The 27,751-nt window shown below is 52.8% G+C and overlaps 1 protein-coding gene and 1 long non-coding RNA gene across 3 annotated transcripts in view; one reads left to right on the top strand and one right to left on the bottom strand.

Annotated features, from left to right (window-relative positions):
• Positions 1-18,405, bottom strand: part of LOC141945673 (uncharacterized) — a 42,466-nt gene extending 24,061 nt beyond the window's left edge. The window contains exon 1 of the long non-coding RNA XR_012629574.1: positions 16,985-18,405. This is a non-coding gene — a long non-coding RNA (uncharacterized LOC141945673). The remainder of the gene's footprint in view (positions 1-16,984) is intronic.
• Positions 18,406-20,235: 1,830 nt separating this feature from the next.
• On the top strand, positions 20,236-27,301 carry EMX2 (empty spiracles homeobox 2). 2 transcript variants are annotated; one of them, XM_074875385.1, is made up of 3 exons: positions 20,240-20,890; positions 22,961-23,145; positions 25,841-27,301. In XM_074875385.1, the coding sequence occupies exons 1-3, from the start codon at positions 20,500-20,502 to the stop codon at positions 26,006-26,008; spliced, it is 744 nt and encodes a 247-aa protein (XP_074731486.1). In that variant the 5' UTR covers positions 20,240-20,499; the 3' UTR covers positions 26,009-27,301. The 2 variants fall into 2 exon arrangements, with proteins under 2 accessions (XP_074731487.1, XP_074731486.1); XM_074875386.1 differs by lacking the exon at positions 22,961-23,145 and having other exon boundaries at positions 20,236-20,890.
• The last annotated feature ends 450 nt before the right edge of the window (positions 27,302-27,751 follow it).

Consider the following 27,751-nt stretch of genomic DNA (forward strand, 5'->3'; position numbering starts at 1 on the left):
TCTCACTATGCAGCCGGGAAGTTTTATTCAACTGTAGTTCATGCCACAAAAGCAAGGCATAATCTTGGTGGGTATTTCTTCTATTATGAGGGAAAACAGCTTGGTATGAGCACTTTGTGCAGTCTGAGGGAATTCCCCTAGGAATAGACTGAAAAGGCAGAGGTAGAGCAGGTGTGTGTGTACATGTAGGAAGCAGAAAGATAAAGCTAAATCAGCCAAAAAGTCAACAAAGACTCAAGGTAGCATGGACAACACAGAAAACAGGGTGCTGGGGGCATTCTTTAAAATCAATATATTGCTTCTCCCTTTCCCTTCTCAACCCAGAAAGATGCTGCAGAAATTTCTCCTCCTAAAGAGATCCAGTGAGCAATCAAAGGGGCCACAGAATGCTTAATTCCTGGTTTTTTAACAGAAAAAAAAAACCCACTAAATTTCCCAGTGGCATATCTCGGCATGAAGAAGCATTACCTATCCGATAAACTGTGCTGCCTTTAGCCACAAATGAATTATGTTCTGCTGACACTCTGTGGTCCCAGCAGCTAGTTCTGAATGATCTGACTCAACAGAAAACTTTGCACAATAGCTCAAATAAACGTCAAATCGTTGGAAACTGGCAAAGATCATGGAAATTTGGAATGTTCCTTTTTGAGGACAGTCTTTTAATGCAATCTGACACTGGGGATTCAGCTGAACATTCATAACGTCCAGGAAATTCTAGGCACAGTTGGTAAAATGACCAATGCTCTTATAAACCTACTTTTTGCTCAAAACTGTATGTACCTCATGCCAAAAGGTTTTTCAGAAACACAGGCCAACAATCAATGGCCTTAAATTAACCATATGCCTGAGCACTGTGCTGGATTGCTGGAGAAGGGCAAGGAAGCATGAAAATCAATAGCTTCCCTGGATGTTTTCATAGAAGACAGTTTGTCTAAGAGTTAAAATGTGAGCCTAAAATTCAGACATTCTTGCTCTTGATGGTCTGGTTAAATTACCTGGTCTTTTCCTGATTCACTTCACACATTAGAAAGAAACGATGCTTGTTACTTGGATCACAGCAATGTTGTGAAGCTTAATTTTTTGGGAGGTGTTTGGGATCTTTCTATGAAAAGTGCTATAAATATATACATTCTTAGTAGTATTTAATTTACTTCCTTTACAATTCCTTTGAGCCAACACATGTTGCAAAAAATGCAATATTCTCTAAGATGTCTTTTATTCTTATATCTGTCTGGAGTCCAGGACATATCCCAGCCTTATAAAGCATCCGATATTGATGTATCCGCATGCAGTGTATATATATAGCTAATACGATCAGACGCTTTTTTTTTTTTCCCCCGCAGGAACCCAGACTTGCTCAATGTACAAGATGGACGTGCTTAGCAAATGAGGCAGCTGTTCAGTTTTTATTTTTATGCTCATTGTTTGCTGTGCGGCCACATGTCTCATAGAGTGCATACCATCCAACCTTTGTAGTGAATCAGACAAGGCTCCACCATAACTCACTCACTTGGAGCATCCAACTCTGCCTCGCTCCCTGTTAAGCATACATATGTGATCACGTAATCAGGGACTGGATCATAAGAAAGCTTTAACTTTGTCATTTCCAAACTTCACTATCCAGCCTCAGATTTTCTTTCCATGGAAGTTTTAACTGAGAATACCTAGGCATGTAAAACTTTTTAATAGCAAAATAATTCCCTGAAGAATCGCATCACATTGGGCAATGAAACAGCACCACTGTCCCCCAGAAACAAGGACATCTGTACCTGAGTGCCAGCCAGTCCCTTTTCTTGCGTTACTGAAAGAACCAACACACCTCCAGGGCTGCTCTTGTTTTTCTCTTTTGCATTGTGTCATTGAGCACATGCCAAATGTACTTTCATTAATTCTCCTAATGACGTTTGCAGCAGATCTGCCTGTGCAATAGGAGATCAACTTTTCAATGTTTGATAATAACAAGGTAAGCCTATTATCACTTGTGCTTCCCCCTGTTTGGGGGAGTTGGGGGGAGATGTATAAAGCATCATCATTTTTTTATTCCCCAGTTTTTGAAGTAATGGATTTTCACCCATTTTACAAAAGGACTTTTTTCCTTGTTTCTGTCACTTGAGCTAGTATAGACACTTTAAAAGTTCATTAAGTCAGACTGGCTCACAACACATTAGTTGAATCGGCCCTGTAGTCTCTAAATAAAATAATCCCAATAGCTTTTCCTGGCTAACCAAGAAACTTGGGACTAGACTAGAAGACCTGAGAAATTTCAGTTTAAGAGCAGACTGGAGAAGAACAGAGAAAATGCAGCACTGGATGCAGAGCTCCCTACCTTTTGCATCTTCAAAGCCAAACACGTACAAGGAGGTGGCAAGAAAGCAGCAATTTACGTTTAGGCAGAACAAAAGGCCAAGGGCTTAATCTTGCAAAGGCTTACACACACTTATCTTTACACTTATGATTAGGCCCAGTAATTTTGGTAGTACCTGGGCTTCAGAAGGCTTCTGAGTATGCAATATTAGACTATTGCATTAGCATGCACTGTGTTAAACTGCTACAGAGAGCAAACTCCAGGAGTGAACAAAGTGTACTACGCAGGGTCACAGGCTCAGCAATTACTGCAGGCAGTGCCTAGGCAGACAAGACAAACTGTTGTCCCCTGCTTGGCAGAAGTTATGGTATAATGTGATGTAATGAACATTTACACAAGTATGGGTGGTATTGTTACATCTCGAAGTCCCAAGTTTAAATCACGTGGATGATGGGGAGGCAGTGGTGGGGAAGAGGGGGGAGAAGGGAGTAAGTCCATCACAAGTCAAGGCAGGAAAACACCTAGAGAAGTACATCTACATGAGCTGACTAGGCGAAAATAGCCTGATGAGTTGGAAACCACTGAAGTTAGGCAGTGCTAGTCACAGTACCCCATCTCACCCAAGCACAAGGTTGTCACAAAGTGGAGGACCAGGAGATGCATAGAAGCAGGCTGTTTTTGCAAACACTGCAGCCACAGGTCCCTTCTCTAAGCTGTAACTATCGCTTTGTGTTTTCCCAGTCACTGTCCCATTGCCATTCCCTGGAGTATCATCTGCCTTCTGACACCCCACTCCTGAGAACACTGCACATCCCCATCCACACCCCGCGTGGTGCCGCACCACAGTGTGCCTATTGCGTGAAGCAAATGCAGTGCTCAGATCTGAAGGATCCGGGTCCTTGACCACAGTCCCCATGTCATTAGGGTGCCCCTAATCATCTGTCCTTACCATATGAAGCACAATGAGGCCCACTATTCTGACTGGGGCCTCTAGGATCTCTTCTAATAGAAATAGTAATGACTATAATTATTAATCATTACTGTGATTATATGATTATAATTAATAATCATAATAATGAATCATTATAATTACTATAGTAAATGACAAGCCCTGCCTCCTCCAGCGAGCTTTGGAAGCACAAAGAATGAGCTGTTGTGTATATTTAGTGAATCTCAAACACTTCTGTACTTAAAAGTCCGAGCATCTCTGTTTATTTTAAGGACTTCCACATTGTATTTCATTTAGAAAACTGCAGCTGCCTTGAATTGTGACCAGTGGAGTGCTGCTACCATATGCAAGGTCCTTTGCTTAAAATCTAGCAGAATCATGAGCAAACAGAGATTGGCAAGGGGAAGGAATGTGCATATGGATATTACTTGAGGGATGGTGAGCCAGATATGCCTAATATTGCATTTTTCCATCTTAGATTTACAACTGAAAGTAATTCAGTTCATTGAAGATCATTTTCAGAAAGTCCAAATAAAACAGCAAATGTAGAGACTGCAGACACTTGGAAGGGAGATGGTTCATCATGCCCCTTCAGTTGACCCTCAGAGTCATTGGGCATGACTGCTTTGGTGCTGTTACCTCAGAACAAGGGAGGGGAGTGTTTAAAAAAACATTAATCTAATTTTTAAATTGCACTTAAAGTGCAGGAATTTTCTCCCTCGATGATGTGCATGCCCCAAGCCCAGGTGGCTAAGACATGCTAACTGTGAGTCTCAGTCTTTTATATGAAATATCTGAAATCTGGTCAGCAGCACATGGCTGCTTTGAGACTCGTGGCAGAGGGTGTGGAACAAGTGCCCTTGGGGAATCTGCTGGAGTCACTGTATATATTGCATAGTTACCTCTGGTTACTGGGCTGGTGTGAGTCACCAAACTCCTTCTCAGGCGTAAAGAAACTGATCTTGCAGAATGTAAAATCCACCCAGGAGATGTCATTGTTTAGGATTAACATTTCATTCTGTCATGCTCAGAAGGGGGACCACACAGGCATAACGACAAAGTAGAGGAACCCTGTCAGGTTTTTAAGACAAAATGTTTGCTAAGAGTTAGTTGGTATGATTAGATTCAGTACTGGTGTCTTTAAAATCTTATTATCTATTGTTATAGCCAGGCATGTGTATTTGAGATGGTATATTTCTGAGTTATTGTAGCAATTACTATAATAAGAAGGGTGCAGTTGCCAAAAAAGCTGCTGTTACCATTTCCACATTACTAAGTACAATGATAGTACAGGAAAACTTTTGCATTGCCTTCTAAGTTCTTGACCTCTTCATATTTTTGATATTTTTAGAAAGAAAGGAGTAGGAAAAGGGCCTATCTCTGTTTCTGTGTCAGGACTGATTCTGCATACAGCTGTCCATATTTATTCCACTAACAGAAAGTGAGAACATCCATGTATCAGCTCCTCTGTAAGTAAAGTAAAGAAAGAAAATTAAGCTGATATAGTTAAGAACATTGAAGAGTGATCATCTGGGCCACTCATAATCAATGAAGTCTACTTTAGGTGTGTACTGTTTTAAACTTAATATGCGGGTCTAGAATGAGGTAAGCGGAAAGATAAAGGATTGATTTTATTTAAAATATCTTTGCTATGTAAATATTGGCAGGTTAGACTTTCCAGAAAGTGTATGTGCAGGATACCACCATGTTGCTGAGCAATCTGATGCTTGCTGTAATGTCCTTCCAGTGATAACCTGTCCAGTGGCAGGGGGACACTTGAGGGGCAGAGTGCAAGTGCATCCTCAGCCACTTTGTGCAGTGGTACCAGCCGTTACCCCATGTGAGGCAGGGCCATTCCTGCTGTTTTTCATGCCTCTTTTAAGAGAAGATAAAAACTTGTGAGCTCAGAAAAAGAAACTAAAAAAATAAGTAACTAATATGGCTTAATTATAATGACTGCTTTGAGGTCTGAACTTGGAGCAGAATTTAGCCACTACGTACCATATTCCTATTTGCAATGAATGATAGGCACTAGATACTGTATGTGAGGAATAAAAAGATGAAGGCATAAATTCTGACTGTTTTTTAGTGTCTAATTCCATCAGCTGCTGGCTAGAGTTGGGCACCAAAATAACTGCCTGGGTCTGGGCTCAGGAGTCTCCACTGAGAAAGCAGTATTCCTTCAGGGAGAGGTCCTGAGAAATCCCAAATGAACAGCTGATAGCAGGACTGACACCCAGTGTCTTCAGGCAGGACTGTTTTTTTCTATCTCATACTCTGAGGTGGTGGGAGCACAGAGGAGATGGGGCCTAGGGCAGTCAGAGCTTCTTCAACCAAATATGTGGATGGATAGATGATTTAATTACCAGACTGTTTAGGAGAATTTCTAATCTCTCTTCAACCACTCATACTGACATCTCTGATGTGTGATACTATTTAGATTGAAAAGAGAATCCATTTAAAGCCTAAATACTCCAATTACTTTTTTAGATGCCTGGGAGCAGCTCAGAGTTCAAGCACATGATGCTCTTAAAACCCTACTAAATTAGAGGCCATGGGGCAGGGGGGAGCGAAAGAATGTTAAAGTACATTATGTTTTGAAGGATGTGGTTTTCAAACTGACATGAACGATTTTTTAACTAGAAGTGTAACCTAATATGGGTCAAGGTTTCCAAACTGAGGTGCGCATTGTGCCAGATACGCGCAAGCAAAAAAAAAAAATTAAAAATGGGGCAGTTCAGCTCCTACCCCGACCATGTGACAACCTCCTGTGAACATCTGGCAGTCCCTTGCAGGAACCAGGAGCTCCCAAATGCTGCTCCCAGCCTCCCTTCAAAAATCAGGCTTGCAGAGCTCTGTGTGGGCTGCTAATCAACGCAAAGTGACTTAGCCTGCAATTGCAGCTTGAATAGATTGGGGAGGAGGGGAAAGACTTTCAAACTGATTCTTCCAAATCACTTGAGGCTGCCAGTTAGGTTTTGTGATTCACAAATTTGCTCTCTTGTTATAAATAAACATTTCTTTTCATGATAGTGTCACAGGGACTGGGCTTGAGAGCCTTGCTAATTTTTTTTCTTTATTCTTGGCATATCAGTACACTTGAAAGACACACACTCTTGCCTCCTTATAATTTTTGCCAAGCCACAACCACAAACCATCCTTACAACCCCAAAGCGCTTTTGGCAGTTGTGACACAGAACGTATGGCTCATGTGGTAAAATGTGCTGGCAAGTTCCCTATAGGCCCCATCCAGCCATCACTTACACGAAGAATTTGATGCCAGATAACAGCTGTTGTGTTGAGGCCGCTCAGTATCACACTAATCAGTCCTGTCTCATCCTTTCTTTTCCCTTCCCTGTCTCCACCTGCTGTTTTCTTTCCCTTTTTATTTTTTTTTTCCCCCTCTCTTTTTTACATCTTAGATTAAGACTGGAAGTGCTCTGGGGCAGGGACCATCCTTTTGTTTTGTGTTTCTGTCTCCTGCTGCAGAGTCTGCTTGCCTGGCACAACAGTAATGCAAACAGTAATGCCAAGTAATACAGCTGGCGCCCAACAATCTCTGGCAGGTTGCATGGCGAGTGACCTGAAAACTGACTGCTGTGGGTAAAAAACACAGCTCCAGGGGACCTTTTAATGAACTTTTTGAAGGTAATGTAGCACTGCTTTACCTAACTGAAAGTATTTGCATAGCAGAGGCCTGACCAGTTATTTATTCTATTTTGGCTGTCTGCGTGTGTTTTATGTTTTTGTTTGGTAGTTGCTAATGTTTCTGATCTAAATTGCAGAACATGTTTATGGCTCAGGAAAGTTGCTCGACAGACAGCCTTAAGGGAATAGTTTGCTCAGAAACAATGACAGTCTGCATCTTCTCTAGAACATGTCTGACAGCAAGAAACGTGCTTGGAGCTGAAGGTGGAGTTCATCGTTGGTTAAGGTGCAGTCTCCAGTCTGATGCGGCTGAAGAGGAAGGATAGGTCTGAGTGGATATGTATCTGCAAGCATTTTACCTTTCCCATTCGTTTCAGCGAGCTTCCCTGGCTACTGGCAAGTTTTGATTAAGGTGAAGTAGGAGGCTGTAGCTGGAGCTATAGTTCCTTAGCCCTTGTCTGAGACTTAATTGAAGAATAACAGATGAGGATTCAGAGTCTATTGAAAAAGTTGGGAAAATCAGGAAAAATACAAAACTAAATAAATCTGATGTGATTGATTCCCTCTAAGGCCTCAGTTTTCTTCCTTTGTTTTGACCACAAGTATGGGTTATACAGCATCATTTTCAGAAAGGGAATTTGGTAGTAAGCTCCCTCCTCTGAGCTCACATGGCCATTTTTTGATGACTTGCTAACTATTTAATTGTTCTAAGTATGAAAGGAGATTTTCTATAGGAAGTATTAACGAAGCATTGTTCATAGTGATGCAGTAGCTCAGAGAGTAAGTGTTGCAATGTAAGTCTTAAATTGTGTACGCAAGACACCTTCACCATGGCTGCATGTCCTGCTTCTACAGCTTGTCCTGTGATTTGCTTTTTGGCATCCCTGATGGTTCTGTCTCTGTACCAAATAATGTATAAGACTGTAGAGAAAAGCAAGGTGAGAAACACTATTTGAGAGCTAAATGTGATCATTAAATCATCGTGCAATAAGGTTTCATCTTGTGCTCTGAGAATCAAGAGACATTTTTACCACTGACTTTAGCAGAGCAGAAAAGAGTTCATAATCAGTACGCTGGAGTTAGGAGTGTGCTTTTGTGCTCAGCTTCACCGTTTCTCATCTGTTGCTTACTGTACTTTTGACACGTTCCCTTCTTGCTTTGTTCAAGACACAGACACTTACTTTGCCCTCTTAGACCCCTGTGCCAGGAACTGTCATCTGTGCATTTAAGAGGAGCCTGTCATAATGGAGTCCTATTGCAAGGCAAACAAATAATCCATAACAAAACGCTCCTCCAGGAAGGCTTTTAGATGCCAGAGTATCAAAGTGCCATTGAGCTGTACATGACTCCAGTGAACAGTGCGGCCATGGGATTCATGAGCACTGGGGCTCCTGCGGGATCCTTCACATGCAGGTCTAATGCAGAGTGGATACGCAGATGCCTGTAATTCCCTTCTTCCTCCCTCGCTCTCCATTTTGGGGTGTCCAAAGCAAGCAAGAATCAGCTTTGGACAAGCCAAGCACTGCATTTTCCAAGAGTCTTCTGGCTGACCTCTCCCTGCAGGGCCTTTTTGCATCTTCTGCTTCAAACAAGGTCAGCCACAAGTGGGCACTGTCCAACTGCGGCATCCCCGCAGGCCCGGGGTGAGCACAGCCGGGAGCAGGCCAGGGAACTCGGGCCTGAGGGATTTGCTCCCAGCCTCAGGAGCAGAGCTCTCCACAAGAACTAAGCCAAGGCTCTGGGGGCCATTCGAGGGTGGTCAGCTCTGCTCATGCTTGACGAAGCGTATTTTTATATGAAATGTTCTGCCCACGGTGGCGGTGACAACGAAAAGGTATTTAAACATAAATGACGCTCATTTCTTTGTCAGCGTCAATTTGAAAAGCAGCTGTTTGTGGATGTGCTTCTCTCAAGCACACACCCTGCGTGCGGCGCTGGACGGCTCTGCTTTTATCCTGACTCCCTTCCAAGTGCTCATTCCTCTGCGCTTCCAAGTGTGCCACTTGAAGCTAATGCTTCTCTTGGTTTCTGTCCATACAGGCTATACCATTTACCATTCATGGGAAGTCTCCCATTTACCAAAACCGTAGTATTTTAGCCATTACTAACATTTCTAGCAATTAAAGCTGCCACATAGTTCAGTCAAAGACAGGATTGTGCTGTTTGCTGCTGTCTCCCATTAGGAATTTAGTTGCCTAAAACTTTCCGTGCTGCCCAGCAGAGCGGAATGGGCTGTTGACGGCTATGTGCTATTTTTTCAACTGTACTGGGATAGAAATGGGTTTGGTAGAATATTTTCACACTGAATTGCAAATGATCCCATGCAGCTATTCTTTTCTTCTCGGCAAATATTTTCCATCTCTGGTCTCCAAACAGTTAAATGAAAGACAGCCAGTAAAATGGAGATCTCTTTAATCCTGGGATAGGCAATTGCAAACAGAATAGAGGACACCAACCTCTTTTTATTTCCCATTTAGGACCTGGAGGTGAAAAGCCAATATTCCTCTGTGAGATGCATCTAGCTAAACAGATGCTGAACCACATGTGTTCATTTTAGTCCACTCTGCCAGTTTATGGAGAGCAGAAATATTTACACGCCAGAATAAGTCTCTCACCCGCTCCAAACCCACAAACTTGACTTCCAAACCAGGCAGCTCCGGTGCAAAGTGTCTGTAGCACTGGTTTTAAAGCGGGTTTACCTGTCCTGCCAGAGGTCCCTGTGCCTCTCCGTAAAGCAGAGTGTGACCCACTGCAAGGGACCTTCGCCCCCGCTCTGTGGCTCTGGGGGCTGCATGGGGGAGCAGTGGCCCAGTCCTGGGGGATGCTGAGGCCGGAGGGGGTACAAATCCTACTGCTCGGGGAAAAGGGGGGAAAGACAGCGGGGTGCAGAGAGGGGAGATGGGGAGGGCTGGGGGCGGCGGGGTGGGGGGAAAGAAGGCTCCATTTTGCAGAATGGCCTCCTCAGATGGGGGAAGACTGCTGGGGGTGGGGGGGGGGGCGCAAAACCTCCGTTTGAAGTTTTTACAAACGGGCTCGGCCGAAAAGAAAGCAGCAGTGGTGTTTCTATATAAGGAGCAGAGCTGAGGGTGCTGGGGGGGGCCGGATCAGCCCCTTGCACAGAGCACCCTCGGACCCGAGCCGAGGGGGGACACCCCCTCCTCCACATGTGCAGTAAATCACGGCCGGGGCGCGCCCCCCCCCCCCCCCCCCCCCAGCCCCGCAGCCGGGGCTGAGCTCCGAGCTCGGCCGCCCACGAAGCCCCTCAAGGGCCGGAGGCGCCTGCAGCGACCCTGCCACCAGATCCCTGTCGCGGGGGGACGGGAGGTGCGGTTGGCCGCGGGGACCTCGTGGGGCAGCTCGTCCATCCCCGTGGGGCTGGCGGCTACGTTTAGTACCGAAGGGTTTATTCATCATCACTAGTCCTCGTTCCCGAGTTTCTTCGCTCTCTGGCTTTTCCTCTCCTGCTCCCACCCGTGCTCCGCGGCTGAGTTTCGTCTCAGCCGCCCCCCCTCCACACACACCCCGCGCAGCCCCGGCGCGGAGCGGTGCGGGTTCAGAGCCGGGCTCACCGCGGGCGCCCTCTCCGCGCCCGCGGGGCGTGTGAAGCCCCGGGCCCGACGGGGCCCGGCGGCCTCGGTGAGGGGCACGGAGGACAATGGTGAACACGCCAAGCGCCGTCTGCTAAAGAAACATAGCTGGGCGCTCGTACAATGGGCTATTTTCCATCAGTCGTGGAAAGAACAGTTAGACGATGGCTCGAAAATTCAGTTGAATACCTGCACGCACCGAAGTATAAATATTATTTTTAAAAAGAACAATATGTAATTAAAAACTAATATTTAACAACTTAAACGCCTATCCGCTAGGAAATAACAGCCTTTCTTCGCAAAACCTCCGAGATTGACTTCGCTTCCTCCTGTAAAATGAGGCCAGATTTAATTCTCCAAAGATCAGTGAGATCAAGTATTTCAGCGCTCACTTTACAGCTCCGGGGTATGTGGGACCCTTTCCCAGCTATCTGGGTAGGCTAGGAAATAACTCCGGGACGGAGGAGGGGGGAGAAGGAAGGAGAATTAATTCCCAAACACCGCAGTAACACCTGTAGTATTTCCTCAACTCAGCGTCACTGCGGCGGTCGCCGGGAGCGGACTTGCCTGCAGCAGCGCGCAGTGAGAGCGCAAGCGGGCAAACGGCACAACTCTTGCAAACAAACAAATAAACAGACAAATGAACACATCGGGTTTGCTCGTTTGTAAGGAACCTCCCTAAATCTGGAAGATCACTTCGTGGAGCAGTTGGGTCCCGTCGTGATACGAGTGGGGAACTAGGCGAGGTACCATCTGCCACCTCCGTAAAACATCCTCGCCTCTTGGTGCGTGGACTTGTTCGCTGGGCTGGAAAGAGCGAACTGCAAATAAATCTGTTAGTTTCACTGATACCTTAAAAAAAATGAAAAATACATTATATCGACTGCGGGCGTCCCCCCGGAGGGTCACGTACTGCGCCCCGCTCCGCTGCCCGCGCAGCGGCTCCGCTCCTCTCCGCCATGTCACACCGCGGCCCGGCTGGAGCCTTCCCCAAACCCTCCGCACGCTTCTCCTCTTCCTCTCCCCTCTCTCTTCTTCTGAAATAACAGCAAAAGGGGGGACAAACTCTCCCGCGCTCACCTCCCGGGGAGGTGGGACGGGGAGACCGGGTGGTCCTTCTCCCTGTTGCCGGTCTCCCCCTCGGCGGCCCGGGGCGCGCTGCCTGCCTGCCTGTCTGCCTGCCTGCCTGTCTGCCTGCCTGCCTGCCTGCCACGGTGCCTCCGTTGCCCGTTTTTTGCTCTACTCATGCGGGGAGCTGCGGGCAGCGCTACCCGGGGCTTGGCTGCGCTGCGCTGGGCGCGGGGAGGCTGCGGAGCAGATTTTCGGCAGCGAAGCTCCGCTGCGGCGCTGCGTGCGGAGCAGACCCCTCGCAGCCTCACGCAGTCCTTCCTACAAGGAGGTCCAGGCTCCTGCTCTGCCTTGCCGACCCCTTGCCTTCGTCTGTGGGGAGCAATCCCTCCCCGGGACCCCCGCGGCCCCTGGCCGGAGCCCTCGGCGGAGCGCGGTGCGGCTCTCCCGCTCCGCCCGCAGCTCCGGCTGCCTTCCGCGACCTGCGACTAAAAAAAACCCAACCACTTTCTTTACCCTATCATCTTTTTGTTATCATTATTATTTTTTGTCCTCTCCTTGTAACTGTCTGTGGAAAGTGAAAAGCAATTGGAGGTGGGCGATTTCGGGAGATAGCCGCCGTGTGCGCGCTCGCTTGCCCCATATGGAGAAAATTACCCCTCGAGTTCAGACTCTCGCTGGATTGCAGCACCAAACGGCCCGGCCCTGGCAGGAGTGGGGAGAGGGGGGGGTCACTGTCCATTCCCGGCTGCTATTCCGCCGCCTGAACGGCCGGAGAGGGGAGGTAGGAGGAGCCGCGGCAGCCCCCGAGGCGCCCTGCCTGCCGCCGGCAGCCCTGCACCGAGCCCGGGCGAGCTCACCGGTCCCGGGGGCAAAGCGCGGCCCGGGCAGGCGCGGCCGGGGCCCGGGGCCGCCGTCCTGCTGACTGCCCGCAGCCCTGCTCCCCGGCACCGGCTGCTGGGCCTCGGTGCTCCGGAGAGAGGGGCTGGCGGCTGCCAACGGCTCCGCCGAGCACCGCGGTCCATGTCCGCTCGCAGCCCGGTGCGCGCCCGCGGAGCAGGGTGCGCGGAGACGGGCGCCGCACGTCTGCGGTGACTCCCCGCAGCGGCCTGACCTTCCGCGTTGTTCCCGCGGCGAAAAGAGCCGGACGAGGGGCGGGCGAGCTGCGGCCCCCCGAGGGGAACGGCCCCCGAAGTGAGCCGGGGAAAGGCCGGCACCCCTGCCCCAGGTATCCCCTCCTTTCCGCGCTGCACCCAGCTGAAGTTTTCTAAGACTCCGAAACGAGCTTTTCCTTATTTTTTTTTCCCCTTCCAGGAAAGAAAAAAAAAATAATTAGACTGTAAAAGCGCCTTTAGTTCGGAACTACTCTAAGGCTGAACGCAGTTGTTGGATGGGAGCATCCAACACAACGTAACGGAGCGGTAGCCCGATGGAATCACACACACAGTTTAAGCAAAAGCCCCCACGTATCTGTTTGACATACATCAAGCGCGTAGAAAAAGCCACCTCGGGCCTCGGGGGCCTGAAACATCCACGGAAGCCGCCGCTTTTGCTTTAGGAGCTCTGTTTTATTACACTCTGTATGACTTCCACAGCGCGCACATCCCTGCGAGCTGGAATATTTGGGAACACACATCAGCTAGGGAAGGCATTCCGCGGGGTTATGCGTGTCAGAGAGGGGGATACTAATGTTTCTATTCCAAGATGCCACTGCAAGCAATTACGTACTTCAAGTCCTCGAAAAAAATGCATGATTTAAAATGAAATACTTATTAATTGGTATCCTAAATGTCACTTAATGTGCTAATAATGAATCACTATACTTTAGAAGCTTGGAGAATTATTTGAGAGTGGTTCCGTCTCTTTCACTGCAAACTCCTGCCTCATGCAAATATAGATGTCTGGGGTGGATGGAAGGGCTGGTGGGGGGTGCAGAGCGAATCGCCCCGGAAAACTCTCTGCTCTTTGCAAGCTCGAATTTCCCCAAACGATGGGCGAGAGTGAACACAAAAAACCCCCAACGATCCGACCGTTGAGCAGAGGGAGGAGAGGGAGCTGACTCCCAGCAGAGCTAACTTTCCTGCAGACTGGCCCCAAGCTGCCAGGTGAGGCGGCACCGGTCGCCCCGTTTGCGGTTTCCCGGGGACTCCCCCCGGCGGGGCCAGGCAGGGGCGTCCCGCTGCGGGAGGCCAGCACGGGAATTCTGCACATGGCACCGCCGGTTGCATTAAAAAGTCCTCGATCCGATAGAAAATAGCGGCGACCCTCCCTGTTGCCCAGCAAAACGCTTCGTGAAATGGAAAGCAAACGTGCGTCGGCGGGACCGCAGGATCGGGCCCTCTAGGAGCACGTTAAAAAGGAATAATTAACAAAATGTAATGTCTGAATGAGAAACTAAAAGTACAGCAGTAACGACAAAAACTGCCAAACGGAACTAGGGCTAAATAATAGTGTGATTTTCTATTTTTCCTTAGAAAGAAAGCTTTTGAAGAAATGTTTTAGTTTGCTTTTTTTTTACCCCCCTCCCTGTACCGACAGCGGTGCGCTCAGTCCGGAGGAAAGTTTAGGAAAGTTTGTAACTACAGCCCCCCTCTCGGGGGTGAACCTCCCGTCCCGGGAGTCCCCCCGCCACCTCGGGCCGCTCCGGCCTCGGCCGCTGCCGGGGGCTCCGGTGTGGGAACTGCGGGGGCTCCGGTGTGGGACCTGTGGGGGCACCCGGACAGGGCGGCAGCTCCGCGCCCTCTTGCCGGCTGCAGAAGAAAAACCCAGCTGCGCTGCACAGGAGCGGCACTGATGGGGAACACTAACTGGGGAGTCGAGGAGCCGGGGGAAAGAGCGAGGAGACCAGAGGCGGTGAGATCAGGCAGCTCCGCGCCTCACCGCGCAGGGCAGCGGATGCTGCGCACCCCCGGGGTCCACCCGTGTCCCCCCTCCGCCCCGCTCGGGGCAATTAACGTCCCGCCCAGGTGGAGAGCGGGGTTTTATGTGACGGACGGTGAGTTTCGGGTTCGGGATGCATCGTCTTCCACCAAGAAAAATAAACACCAGGTGCAAGAGCTTCCCCCCCACGCTCTTCCCACGCAAACGCAACCTCGGCCCCATCGGTGGAGGCTCGGGCACCTTTTCGCTCCCATACGAGACGACCAGCGCTTTCCCGTGGGATGTCCGGAGCCCGGACACCTGCAGCCTCTGCCTGGTCTGCAGCTCTGCCTCTGTTTTAGTTTATTTTTTTGGGTCTGGCGAGTTTTCATCCAGGGAGAGCCCTCGTGGCAGACACGGGTTTTTACAGAGGAGGTATGGTCAGAACCCCGCAATTTCAGGGGCTCCCCGGGTAGCTGGTACTGGGCAAAGCCTGTTTTATCTGCAAGTTCAGCACCCGGGTGCGGGAAACGGGCAGTAACACTCCGGTGTGCGGTACCGCCGACACCCCGAGCTTTTCCCAAGCCAGGGGAGCCCCAACGGGACGGTCCCTTTCGGGATGGAGCCGGCAGGTCAACCCGCCAGCCGCGCAGGGAAGGCAGGCGCGGTTCAAAATCGCCTCTCGTCTATAGCGCACCGCGCACGACGGCGAGAAGTTGCCACACGTGGCGTGGAGCAAGCCACGGTTTTGAATGAGGTGTGAAAATAAACGGCAGGGGCTGGAGCCATCGTTTGGCAGCTGTCGCGGCGGCTTCCCGGCAGTTGCAGTTTTGAGAGGTGCAACTGGTCTGTTTGGGGGATATTTAAATCCCGGGGCTTAGAATGAGCGCTGTGCCAACGGGTATCGCACCGGGGAGGATTTAAAGTGCGTAGACGCGTGTGCATACACACGTGGGGGTGCGTGTAGGTGTGTGCGTGCACTCTGTGTCCTTCAAAAAAAACCCCAAAAAACAACAAAGAAAGAAAAAACAAACCCGAAAACCCTTATGTGCTTAATAAATATATCTATATGAAGCGTCCCAAAGGCGCCCCGTGGCTTTTTTTCCCCGCGGTGGGCCAGCGCAGGCCTCCCACGGGCCGCTTGCCCGCACCCCGGGGCCACCGCCGGGCCCTGCCCGACCCCGTTGCCGGCGGGGGGGGGGGGGGGGGGGGGGGGGGGGGGGGGCGGGGGCTGCCCGGCGGCCGGCAGGGGGCGCTGCCGCCCCGCGGATGCGCAGCGGGACCCGCGCCCGCGGCTGCCGCCACCGCGCCCCGCGCAGCGGGCGGGGACCGGGCAAGGACAGGCAGGGACCGGGCAGGGAGAGATGCGTGCAGGGATGAGCGTCGGGGCCGATGGGTCCGTCCCGGCGGGACGCGCTGCCGTTCCCGCGGTGCTCACCGCTCCCGCACGCAGCTCCGGTATTTTCTCCCGCTCCCTCCGCACATGTTGACGTTTCAGATGAGCCGGAGTCTGGCACTGATGGGTGCGGATTACGGCGTCGTGTGTAAACCCGGGGATTCGCTCTTTTTCTTGGTGTCCCGCGTTACTAACGTCATTTGGGAACCGCAAATCCGACCTCCCCGAGACGAAAACAGACGTGCGAAACAAAGCGGCTGGCGAGGACCGGGCCGGGCTTGTGCAGCGCCGAGCGCAGACAGGCAGCCCCCGGCCGCCGGCTGGGGGTGCGCGGCCAGGTGGGGGGGGGGACGACGAGGGGGGGTCAGGAGCGAGAGGAGAGGATGCTCTGAATTAGAGTCGAAAATTAAAAACTAAAGCGGCGGTCCCGGATTGCTGTTCCCCGGGGCCGGCGGGAGGGAACCGGGGCAGCGAGGCCGTTTCCCAGTTCCCCGCAGCCCCCTCCCGCCGGCGAGATGGGCCCCCCCGGTGGCACCAGCGCAGGGCCGAAATAGGGGCGTGAGGATTTCAGGGCTGGTCTCCTCCGTGGTGAGGCCCGTGGAAATCACCCCGTGTGCGCACCCCACTCGGGGAGCCTTGGCTGCGTGGAGAGCCAGGCCCTGTTCATGAGGGGCTCTGGGGGCTCGGGGGGAGCCGGGCCGGGCAGCGACACCCCCTCGGACGAAATCCACCTGCTCGGCGGAGGCCCCAGGGGTGCCCCGGCGGGGCAGGAGCCCGGGGCTCTCCCGGAGCCCCGCAGCCCAGCCCGGCTCCGGGCTGCGCTTGGTGGCCCCGGCTCCCGTCTCTCCCGCCACGTATTGCGCTTTTGTGGAGGGCTCGCAGCACGCTTAGACATACTGACTGGGATTTAGGACGTCCAGAAACGGATTAAATTAGGCATTTCACCCTCTCCTTTAACTCACGCAGCCCCCCCGTCCGGACACAACCTGCCTGGGCCACCTCTCCTCCCCGCTGTGGGCACGGGTCCCTGGCACCGGCGAGAGAAGGGGGAGACGGGTACCCCCTGGAAAAAAGAAAGTTAAGGGGAGGCTGAAACTTCCCTCACCGCCACCCCCCGCCCCCCCCCACCCGCGGAAGTTCAGCTTGGATTAGCCCGTAAACAACCGTCTTACCCCGAGGTCTCCCGCATCTGAGGCCTTCCTCGCATTTTCTTCTTGGCTCGGCTTTTAAAAGATGAGTATTAGTTTGGAAATCCGAAGCTAGTGCCTTTGAGGCCAGCCATGTAATTTGACTGCGAATGTAGCGCACCCCTCCCTCCGAAAGAGGCTGCCGCTAAGTGCGCTTGGAGCAGATCGGGGATTGCTGGGAAGGGAGCCCCTGCCAGATTTTCTCCTTGTAGACGCCAAGAGGACAGCGAGAGCAGCCTGTCAAGTCGCTGGGTAGGAAAAGTTCAAGAGAGGAGCTTCGGGAGATGCTCCCGGGGCAGCCCGGGCCGGAGCGCAGCGGCCCCGGCCACCGGGTCCGCACGGGCCGGGGGCTGCGCGGGAGGCGCCCACGAGAAACGGCCGCGGCGAGGAGTGGGAGAGTGATACAGAAATTTAGGGGGAAGCGGAAAATCCTGGGAAATCTCATCCCGAGTCCCCTATGGTTTTTGTTCTGACTGTCCCCGGCCTGTTTTCTCTCTGACAAAACCCAGAGCGAGCTGGTGCTCCCCAGGCTCTACTTGCGGTTTCTCTGCCTGTATGTATCCAGACACACACACACACACACATATATATATACACAGAGATATGTACACGTATACATGTAGGCACGGAGAGCGAGCAGGGCTCGGAGCGGCGCGGGGACCTCCAGGTTGCTGTGGCCGGGATCATCCGGGCGAAATCGGACATGGCCGGGGAGAGCTCCCGCTGCAGCTGCAGCCTCCTCCGCCGGGCTCCAGAGCGACGGGACCCCCCCTTCGGGAAGGGGTTTTACGCTAAAGGATATTTCCCCGACTATAAAGAGGGTAGAGGGAAATCTATCGAGCGTTTTGGAAGGTTATCCTCGTTCTGCGCGTGTGAGGGTTTGTTTGTTTGTTTGTTTTTTTCACACGGTTATAATTCCTCCCTCCCCAACTGCTGAATTACTTGATGCAGTTTTCAAAGGAGCCCTGTGATTATGTCAGGATGTCTGGAAACACACACACAAAAAAAAAAAAAAAAAAAAAAAAGGAAAAAAAAGAAAGAGTTGAAGTTTTTCCAATTCAGATTCATTCTACAGTCCCGGAGAAGTGTAAATACGCAGATGCAGAACACGGCTCTTCCTAGGAGAAGTTTCTCTTTTTTTCCTCTTCAGTGCTCAGCAACCAAGACCCCAGTGGAAAGCAGCACATCGAACACCCGTCGTATTCAGGGCACTTTCCCAGCCTCGCTCATGTCAGTACCCCCAGATCTCTGCGAGAAGAGCGTTACCGCCGGTTGGGGGGGGAAAAAGTTACACGGAAAAGGGGCGAGGGGACTTCAAAAGTGGAAATACTAGCGATTCAAGAGGGGCACGAGTGGGGCTGGAGGCGAACCCCTCTCTCCCCTCCGCAGCAAGCTCAGCCCAGCGGGGCCGCAGCCCTGCGCCCGTGTCTGCCCGGGTGTCTGCGGGCGGGAGAGGTTTTCCCGAACGTGTGAGACCTGGGAGAACGGCACCTCGCTGCAAAATCTGTCAGAGGACTTGAGTTACGCCGTACAAACATCTCTCTCACTTTGTCTCTGCAATCGTATGCACGTGTGGGTATAGATGTCTATACGTACAGCCGCCCAACGCCTGGAGAACAGATTTACATCTCATACGGAAAGTGAACTTCTCCCTCCACAAAGTGCACACAGCGCGGGGTACACAAAGGAAAACCCGTCCCCTAACAAAGGCGCACAGACCCCGGCATCCCTGCGTGCCCAACACTGCTTTGTCACTTATATTTAGTCCGTCGTCTCGGTATTGTGTTAAAAATATCGGCTAGCTGCAAACAGGCGCTTTTAGGGGAGAGGGGGGAAGGCGAAGAGAGTTCAGCTCGCCCATCGCTGGAAAGAAGCGAGGACCGTTTAGACAGCGATTTTTTAGCATATTTTAATGCAGCGGAGTAACGGATTCTTTGTGTATAAAGTGGAAAGAAAATAGAAAACAAAGTCCGGGAACGAAGGCAAGAAACGCTAGACTGGTTTTAAGACTCCCCCCATCCCTTGGTTCAACAGAAACATTAATTTACATTAGCAATTCCGCATCTTCAAGATAAATTACACAGAGGCGTAATAGATTTAAAGTACGCCAGATTTTTTATCATTAATTGTAAATGTGCAAAATACCTGCTGGTACTTCACTTTAGAAGAATGTAATTGGCAAAAATGGGAGGCTGATGAATAGATAATAGATCCTTAACTACCAATAAACAGTAAGCACCAGCCAAGAGTATTAGGATGTGATCATAATTATTCTGCAGCCCCAGCCAATGGGAGGAGGAGAACTCAGCCCTAAAATCATCCCCGGACCCAAAGGTAATCGCGAAAATACGGACAAGGCTGGAACCGGAGACCTGCTCCCCTGTCCCGTCTGCGAGAGCCCGGCGTGTCTCAGCTTTGCATAATGCGACTGCCCTCCGCTTTGTTTTCCGCACCGCGCGGTGCGGAGAGTGCGGAGAGGCGAAGGGGGGAGTAAATAAGTTCGAAGGAGGAGGAGGAGGGCGACCCGCTCTCTCACCGGGCCGAAACCTTTCCCGAGCGGGGCATCTCTCCGGGACGCCCCGGGGCTGATCAAGGTAACCCCGCCGGGCTGAGAGCACCCGAGAGGTGGCAGGGAGAGGGGTGTCACGCTGGCGGAGCAGCCCTAAACCCCCCCCCGCCCCCCCCAGAGGAGATGCGGCGCCCTCCGCCCCGCGCAACCCCGCTGCGCCCCCCCCCCCCCCCCCCCCCGCCGTCCCGTCCCCCCCCCCCCCGCCGTCCCCCTACCTTAGTCGCCGGGCGGCGGCAGGGGAGGGAGGGAGGAGGGAAGGAGGGAGGGCAGCGCGGCGGCGGAGCGGCGCGGAGCGGGGCCGGGCGCGGCGCTGCGCTGCGCGGGGGCGAGGCTGCGCGGGGCGGTGCGCTCCCCCCGCGCTGGCGGGCGCGCTCCCGCCGCACTCCGATCCGCGCCGCGCCGCGGCTCCATCCCTCCCGATGGCGCTGCCCGGCGCTCGCCTCCCCTCTGACGCACTTTAAAGAGTCTCCCCCTTCAACCTCAAGGCGAGTAATAGCGACCAATCATCAAGCCATTTACCAGGCTTCAGAGGAAGCTGTTTATGTGATCCCAGCACTAATTAGGCTCATGAACTAACAAATCGTTTGCACAACTTGTGAAGGGGCCGATCACATCCATGGATTGTCTTTGGACTTAGGGAGGGAGGGGGGGGGGGGCGACCGCCTTTTCCTTGCAGGAGGGAAACTTCTCCCAGCAACTTTTGTGTGTGTGTGTGTGTGTGTGTGTGTGTGTGCGTGGTGCGTGTGTGTGTGTGTGTCTCCCTTTTGGGTACCGCTGGCTGCCGCTGCCTCCTTTTCCTCCAGCCCCTGTCTATTTATGTGTGTATCTATCCCTCCTCAAGTCACTCCCTGCTGCAAACTTCCCCGGATCGTCTCCCGCGCACCAGAGAGAGCCAGGCAGAGATTTGGTCGGGGACTCTCGCCGCGGCAGCATGTTTCAGCCCACACCCAAGCGGTGTTTCACCATCGAGTCGCTGGTGGCCAAAGACAGCCCCTTGCCCGCGTCTCGCTCCGAGGATCCTATCCGGCCGGCGGCGCTCAGCTATGCCAATTCCAGTCCGATGAACCCTTTTCTCAACGGCTTCCACTCCACTGGCAGGGGGGTCTACTCCAACCCGGACTTGGTCTTTGCAGAGGCCGTCTCCCACCCGCCTAACCCGGCCGTGCCGGTCCATCCCGTGCCCCCTCCCCACGCCCTGGCCGCCCACCCGCTGCCCGCTTCGCACTCCACGCACCCGCTCTTCGCCTCGCAGCAAAGGGATCCCTCCACCTTCTACCCCTGGCTAATACACCGCTACCGGTATCTGGGCCACAGGTTCCAAGGTACGTGCAACTTTTCTTCTCCCTCCGATCCACCCCTCCATCCCCCGGCTGCTCCCGGCCGGTCCCCGCGGCGCGGGTGCGGGGGGACGGCGGGCGGGCGCTGCCCGGAGCCGCGGGCTCGGCTTGGCCGGGCCGAGGGTCTTTTGTGCCTGCCCGCCCCCCCCGCCTCCAGACTCGAGGAGCTGTCAGAGCCGAGGGGCTTGGGCTTGGCTTGGCTTTGCTTCTTTTCCCGGTTTGTTTTGGTTTCCCCGGGAGGAAGGGGGCAGGCGGGAAGGCAAGGCCGGCTGGGACTTCGGCGGCTTTCCCGTCCCGATTAAAAACAGGGAGGCAGGGAGGGAAAAAGGGGGATATTTTTTTTTTTGTTCCGGTGGGTTTAAAGCTACGGAGGAGCCCCCGAAGGAAGCCGCCCTGCCAAGGGAGAACGGAGGGGTCGCCAGGTTTCGGTTCCCCCGGGAAGGCGGCCGTGCCCGCCGGGCGGCCGGGGCCGGGCTGCCGGGGCCGCGGGGAGCAGCCGCCGCCCCAAACCCGGCCGCTCCCCTTGTTAGCGGGGACGGGGGAAACATGAAACGAACCCCAGAGAAAGGAGAAGGGGGAAAAAACAACCAACCAACCAAAAAAAAAAAAAAAAGAAAGAAACCCAGGGCCGGAGCAGCGCGGGGAGATGGGGCTGCGGAGGAGAGCCGGGGCAGAGGGAGCGATTCCCGCCGTGCGGGCAGGCAAGGACTCCCAGCTGCCAAGCGATTAATAACCGGCTGAAGGAAAATAACCAAATCCAATGGCGCACAATCAATAAAATCCCCCTTGTTTAACCCTTTGCAGCCGGCAGCGTCTCCTCCGAGGGGTGAGCCGATTTCTCCCGTAATGGGTCCAGCTCCTGCTTCTTTCGTTACACACACACACACACACAAATCAACCTCCGCTCGGAGGGATCCATCTGCTTTTTTGGGTGGGTTTTTTTGTATTTTTATTTGTTATTTCCGAACGAAAACAAACCACCTGCAATATCCAGTTCCCCGGCCTTCTGCAGCCGAGCCGTTGCACTCGGGTTGGAAAAGGAGCCACTCTCTCCGAAGCCAGGCGGACAGAGATACAAAATGGATTATTACCCTCTCAGAATAAAATTACAGGTTTCGCTCACCAAATTATTTGTCGCAGTCATCAGGCGATTGGTAAAGAGCGGTAGATGAAAGGCGGAAATGTCCTGGTGTTGAGCCACAGCCTGATTTCAAACACACCCTCCTCCTGCAACGATTTTTAAAGCACTTACGGTGGCTTTCCCACCTTGGAAGGACCGACCCGGAGAAGCGGCACAGGGCCAACCCGGAGGGAGAGACCCACCAAAAAGCCCCGGCTGAGACCCCCCCGCCCCCCCGCCCCGCAGCAGGCCGCCTGCGATGGCTGCCCCGGGGCCTGCCCGAAGTTTGTTTCTTTATTTCCCCGCTGGTTCCCGCAGCGGGCAGCGGGCAGGGGCACGGCGGAGGCGGGAACCCCCGCTCCGGGGAGCAGACCGGCAAAACGAAGGGGAAGGGGGGCGGAGAAAGGCCTCAGCCGGAGTTTTGGGCGAAGGAAGCGGGGAGAGGCCCGGGGAGCGGGCTGGCGGCTCCCGGAGCGCGGCAGCCGGCCGGGACCGGGGAAGGGACGGGGGGTGGCTCGGCCGGGGCCGCACCGACCGCCGGGAGGATGTAAATAACAAACAAACAAGGAAAGATGTGAGGCTGCCGGTGGGCGAGGGGAAGGGGGGCAGCTGCGGGGTGAAGCCGCAGACACCGCAGCCGGGCTCTGGCCAATTCTTTTGCATTTTTTTTTTTTTTTTTTTTTCCTTCCGTAGTGCTCTCCTGGTTGTGTTTTAGCATTTGAATTTCACCCAGTCCTCTCCTTCCCCTGCTCATTCCCTCCACATATTTATCTAAGGAAATTTTAACACAAAAAGGCGCTGAAAATGAAAAAGAAACTATAGCCAGGTTTCTCCTGCGGATAATAGTGGGAGACAAAAATTCTTGCCCTAAAAAGTCCTCTCGAGTGCGTTTGGGGAAGGTGTTTTGCTAATCTGTATTCTACCCTGTTGCCCAGGGAATGAAACCAGCCCGGAGAGCTTCCTATTGCACAATGCACTGGCCAGGAAACCCAAACGGATCCGTACAGCTTTCTCCCCATCCCAATTACTGAGACTGGAACATGCCTTTGAGAAGAACCATTATGTAGTAGGAGCAGAGAGAAAACAGCTGGCACACAGCCTCAGCCTCACGGAAACTCAGGTAAGGGGGAAGCAGGGAGCGGGCAGCTGGGAAAGAGAAAGTACTGGGATTTCCTTGGGAAAACCCACCCGGCCGGCCCGGAGATGCGGGCAAAAATACAGGCAAATTCTGGGGGTGTTTAGGCCTCCAGCCCCGAGCCGGTGGAGCGGAGTGGGGCGTCCCCCCCTCGACTGGGTGTTCTAAAACCCTCTCCCGTTCGTGAGAGCCTTCCACCGCCTGTGCCGGGGGTGGCGGGGCCTCGGCCGGGCGCGGGCGGCGGCGGGGCTGGGGCAGGGTCGGGGTGTCCCCGGGGGGAGCCGGCCGGAGCCCCGGCCCGAGCCAGGAGGGGAGCGGCGAGATCTGCGATCGGCAAATGAAAGGCGGTTCCTGGTCATTTATTTCTCCGTGGGACTAGTGTGACCCTCAAATAGTGGTTGAATGTTAGGGAAAAGGCCTCCAAAAAACCCAGAAGGCGGAGGGGAGAACCCCCACTTTGGACCCTATGGCAGAAATACAGTTTCTCGGATGATTTTTTCAGTCGTTTCTTGTCCCGAGTCCGACAGCGGGGCTGTGAGGGGCCGGTTCAGGAGGACATAAAGATGAAAAATAAAAGCAAAGAAATTATTAACTACAAGGAATCCCCCCCCCCGCCCCCCCCGCCCCCCCGCTGGCTGGCTGCGGGCCAGAACCGCATCGGAGACCATTTCGGTCAGTCTATCTGAAGGGACGATTAGCGGCGTTTCTGCTCCGGTTATCCCGGGGCAAGGGTCTCGGCGGCGGGTACCGAGGCCGGACACGCGTGGGACGGCGGGGAGCGGGGCTGGGAGCGGGGTCCCCCCCCGACGGCGGGGACCCACGGCTGGTGGGCCCGCTGCGAGGGCGTTTTTCACGCGGTTTTCTCCTCGCTGGAAGAAAGGCTGGGGTTTGGGGGGCTCGTTGTTGTTGTTGTTGTTGTTGTGTCGGGCTTTTGTTTTGTGCCCTTCCAGGAGACTCGTGGAGAGAGGGCTCCAGATGGGGATTGTCTCTGCTACAGTATGTGGCACTGTACTTTAAAAAAAAAAAAAAAAAAAAAGCCAAAATACCCAGCCGCAGCCTAGTTCAAAGTTCCCAGTAAACACAGCGTTCTCTGGGCGGATTAAGTTGTAACACTTTTTTTCTTTTTTTTTTTTTTTTAACTCCTTTTCGTGGGGGAAGCAATAAAGAGGTTGGAGCTTTTGTTTTAAAATGTCTCCCTAACAAAACAATAAAAAGGGATCGCCACTTTTATGAGGTTCTCGGAACAAGGGACCGGTCACAGGCTTATTTCCACTGGAAAGCTGTATTTAAGGTGGTCTTTGTGCTGCTTGATTCCGAAGCTGGTTGGGGTCTTTTGTCCGGATGTCAAACCCCCAGTCCCCTACAAATGAGCTCCCTTTTGGGAGATCAGCGTGCAGAAATGAACCGTCCTCCCCTTCAATTAGCAAACTAAAAGCAAATTAAACTCACCCCTTGTTCCCCGCTCAGCTTTTTAATGGGGGACTTTTGGAGAATATGAAAATGCGGCAGAGATGTGTGTCCGGCCAGGCAGGTCTCTGTTCTGAAGAGGCAGCGAAGCGGGTTAAACCAGCTTATTAAAATGCTCCAGTTCCCTTTCCCCCCCTTGCTGGGGCCTTTATCAGGCACTTTCAGACAGAACCAGAGTTTAAACTGCTTTAAAAAAAAAAAAAAAAATGTTTACCTTTGGCCGCTACAAGGAGTGTGGCCAGCCCTGGAGATAGCTCCCAGATCAATACTATCTGTAATTAAAGCACTGAAGTCAGCTGCCGGATGGTTAAGTCTGATTTATTCGGCGCAGAACAAATTCAGAGGGATATTTACGACGGCACTTACAGGTTTCGCCTCACTACGATCGCTCCTGGACGGCGCGTCCCGGGGAGACGCTGCGGGGAGCGCCAGGCGTTTTTCTTTTCGGGGCTTTTTCTTTAATTTTATCCGCTTTTCCAAGAGGAAAAGCTCTCCTCCCGCCGCCCCCCTGACCCCCTCCCGCCGCCCCGATAGGAGGGACGAGGCCCTCGCTCTGCTTTGCCCCCCGGCCGGGCCGGGCCGGGCCCTAGGGTGCCGCTCGGGGGGGGTGGTGTGTGTGTGTGTCCCCCTCTCCCCGCCGCCGCCCCGGCTCGGTTTCCCGCTGTCGGCGGCCGCGGGACACCCCGGCGGGCGCGGGTAACAAGAGCCGCCCCGGCGGCTGCCCCGACGGCGGGGCCGGCGTGCTGACCGCCCACCGCCGCGCAGCCACGCTTTGTTTCCCCCGCGTGGGGTGTCAGGCGCCACGCGCGGGCATTGCGCGAGGCCATACTCGTGCGCGGAAGGTCCGCGCCCCCACGCCAGATGCGCCCGCGGTGCCTCCCGCCCGCCTGCGGCGCTGCCCGCTCCGCGGCTGCGGGGAGTGGAGCCGCGCACACTCAGCGGTGCGGCTGCACGCGTGGATCCTCTGGAGGGGCCCGGTGGGCGTGGGTCAGCGTGACTGCGCCTTTTCCGTAGAGGTTTAGGCGGCACACGGGCCGCGGCTCCGCTCGCCCCGCTCCCGGCTGGGCAGCGGTGCAGGCAGGGCACGGAGCAGGCAGGACATGGTTTGGGCAGTGCACGGGGCAGGCAGAGCCCCTGGCAGGGCAGCGGGCGGCGGACAGCCCCGGCGTCCGGGCAGGCGTCGGACTAACGCCCGGTGCCTTTCCTCCCGCAGGTAAAAGTATGGTTTCAGAACAGACGGACAAAGTTCAAGCGGCAAAAGTTGGAAGAGGAAGGTTCAGACTCACAGCAGAAGAAAAAAGGGACTCATCACATTAACCGGTGGAGAATCGCCACCAAACAAGCCAGTCCAGAAGAAATCGACGTCACGTCGGACGATTAAAAACTGGCACTTTGGGACTTTTCAAAGCCAGGCACCCCACCAACAGAAAGTGTTAAAGGCTCACCCCACCCCCCCCACCCCGGCGTGGCGGTGCGGGGAAGGTACACGAAGGGGGATCTCCATCAAAATCGCGATTCCCGCCTGGGAGGGCAGCTGGGAGCGAGCGAGGGCGAGACCGCGAGGGGCCCGAACTGTGGCACTGCCGGCACCGCTCTGGCAAGGGGGCATCTGTCAATCAAAGCCAAAACACCGGGACGAGGTGATTGACAGGTATTCCGTTTCTCGCAGTCCACTTTTAAAAGCATAACGTCAAAAAATTAAAAAAAAAAAATCGAAAAAAATTCTAAAAAGAAAAAAAAAGAAACAACACCCCCCCCTCCCCAACCAAACCAGAAAAATTACCATCTTACAGGACATTTTGCACTTCACAGTTTTTTCCGTCTTTGAAAGAGAAATTTCCATAAGCAGCCAAAACCCACACCTGTTTCAGAAACTTGAATTGCATGTGTAAAGCCGTCTGGGCAAAAAAAAAAAAAAAAAAAAAAGGAAAAAAAAAAGAAAAAAACAGAAAAAAAATTACCCCGGTTCCTAAAGACAGAAATGAATTGTGATTTTTTTCCCTTTAAGACAGGTTCTGTGTGCTTTTTAATTTTATTTTACGAGAAATGTGCAGTCTGTAAACATTTTATGATAACTTCTGGCGTCAAAGTGTTTGTGAAAGCTAAATGAAGTAGCAGTAACAAAGCATAGTGTTCCTTCCGGATGGACAAACACGGTGGGGCAGGGGAGGGACGGGAGGGAAAGGGTGGGGGGGGAGGTTGGGGCTGGTCATAACTGTTGCTGCCAAAAAAAAAAAAACTTAAATCAAATTATTCCCCCCCCCCCCCCACCCCCGCAATTGTATCCGCATTGCAAAACCGGATGCTGATTATTTTTTAAGATTAATAAGGTGCAAACCCAGCGACCAGGTTCGGCGGTGGGTACACCTCCCAAGCTGGGAGGATCCAGAGAAAAGGGACTTAAAATCGCGGATTGATTTTTTTTTTTCTATTATTTTTTTTTCTAATGGCCATTTTCATTGGGGCAATTTTCAAGCACTGACCTTATAATATTCCGAGATCATAGAGCTACTAAAAAAAAAGTGACAAATGTTTCCTTCATGTCTTCTATACCAGAATGTAAATATTTTTGTGTTTTGTGTTTAATTTGTTAGAATTCTAACACACTATATACTTCCAAGAAGTATGTCATTGTCAATATTTTGTCAATAAAGATTTATCAATATGCCCTAAATTTTTAAGCAATATATTTTCCCCTTCCCCCCAAATTTCTCGGAAACCGGTAGGTTTCCCCCCCCGCCTCTTGTTTTTAGCTGCTGAACCCCTGCGGTCGGAGCCTGCGCTCCCGCGGCCGCGCCGCGCATTCCTGCGGCCATAGGCGCGTTTTCTTAATGAATTCACTGGCTGGTATATAGACCTCTAAAAATAAGCCGCAGAGACCCACTTGCTGTAAATAAATACCTTAAAAAAAAAAAAAAAAAAAAAAAAAAGGCAACTAACAACAAACCCAACCCCTTCCCTGGTTAGAAACTGAAGTGCGAACCGGCTCGTAACGGGAGGGTGAAACTGCTCCGCAGCAGCCCCGCTCCGCTGAGAGAGGCTTGTCTTGGCAAAAATATGTATTTTATTTAGCGGGACGGGATTTTTTTTCTTTTCTTCCCCCCCCCCCTCCCCGTCTTTTAAA

The sequence above is a fragment of the Strix uralensis genome, chromosome 7 (genome assembly GCF_047716275.1).
Source record: "Strix uralensis isolate ZFMK-TIS-50842 chromosome 7, bStrUra1, whole genome shotgun sequence".
In the NCBI taxonomy this organism is placed as follows: Eukaryota; Metazoa; Chordata; class Aves; order Strigiformes; family Strigidae; genus Strix; species Strix uralensis.

Coding starts and splice junctions, on each gene's coding strand:
- EMX2 (XM_074875385.1), top strand. CDS start 20,500: ATGTTTCAGCCCACACCCAAGCGGTGTTTCACCATCGAGTCGCTGGTG. Junction 20,891..22,960: donor TCTGGGCCACAGGTTCCAAG/GTACGTGCAACT, acceptor CCTGTTGCCCAG/GGAATGAAACCAGCCCGGAG. Junction 23,146..25,840: donor TCAGCCTCACGGAAACTCAG/GTAAGGGGGAAG, acceptor TTCCTCCCGCAG/GTAAAAGTATGGTTTCAGAA.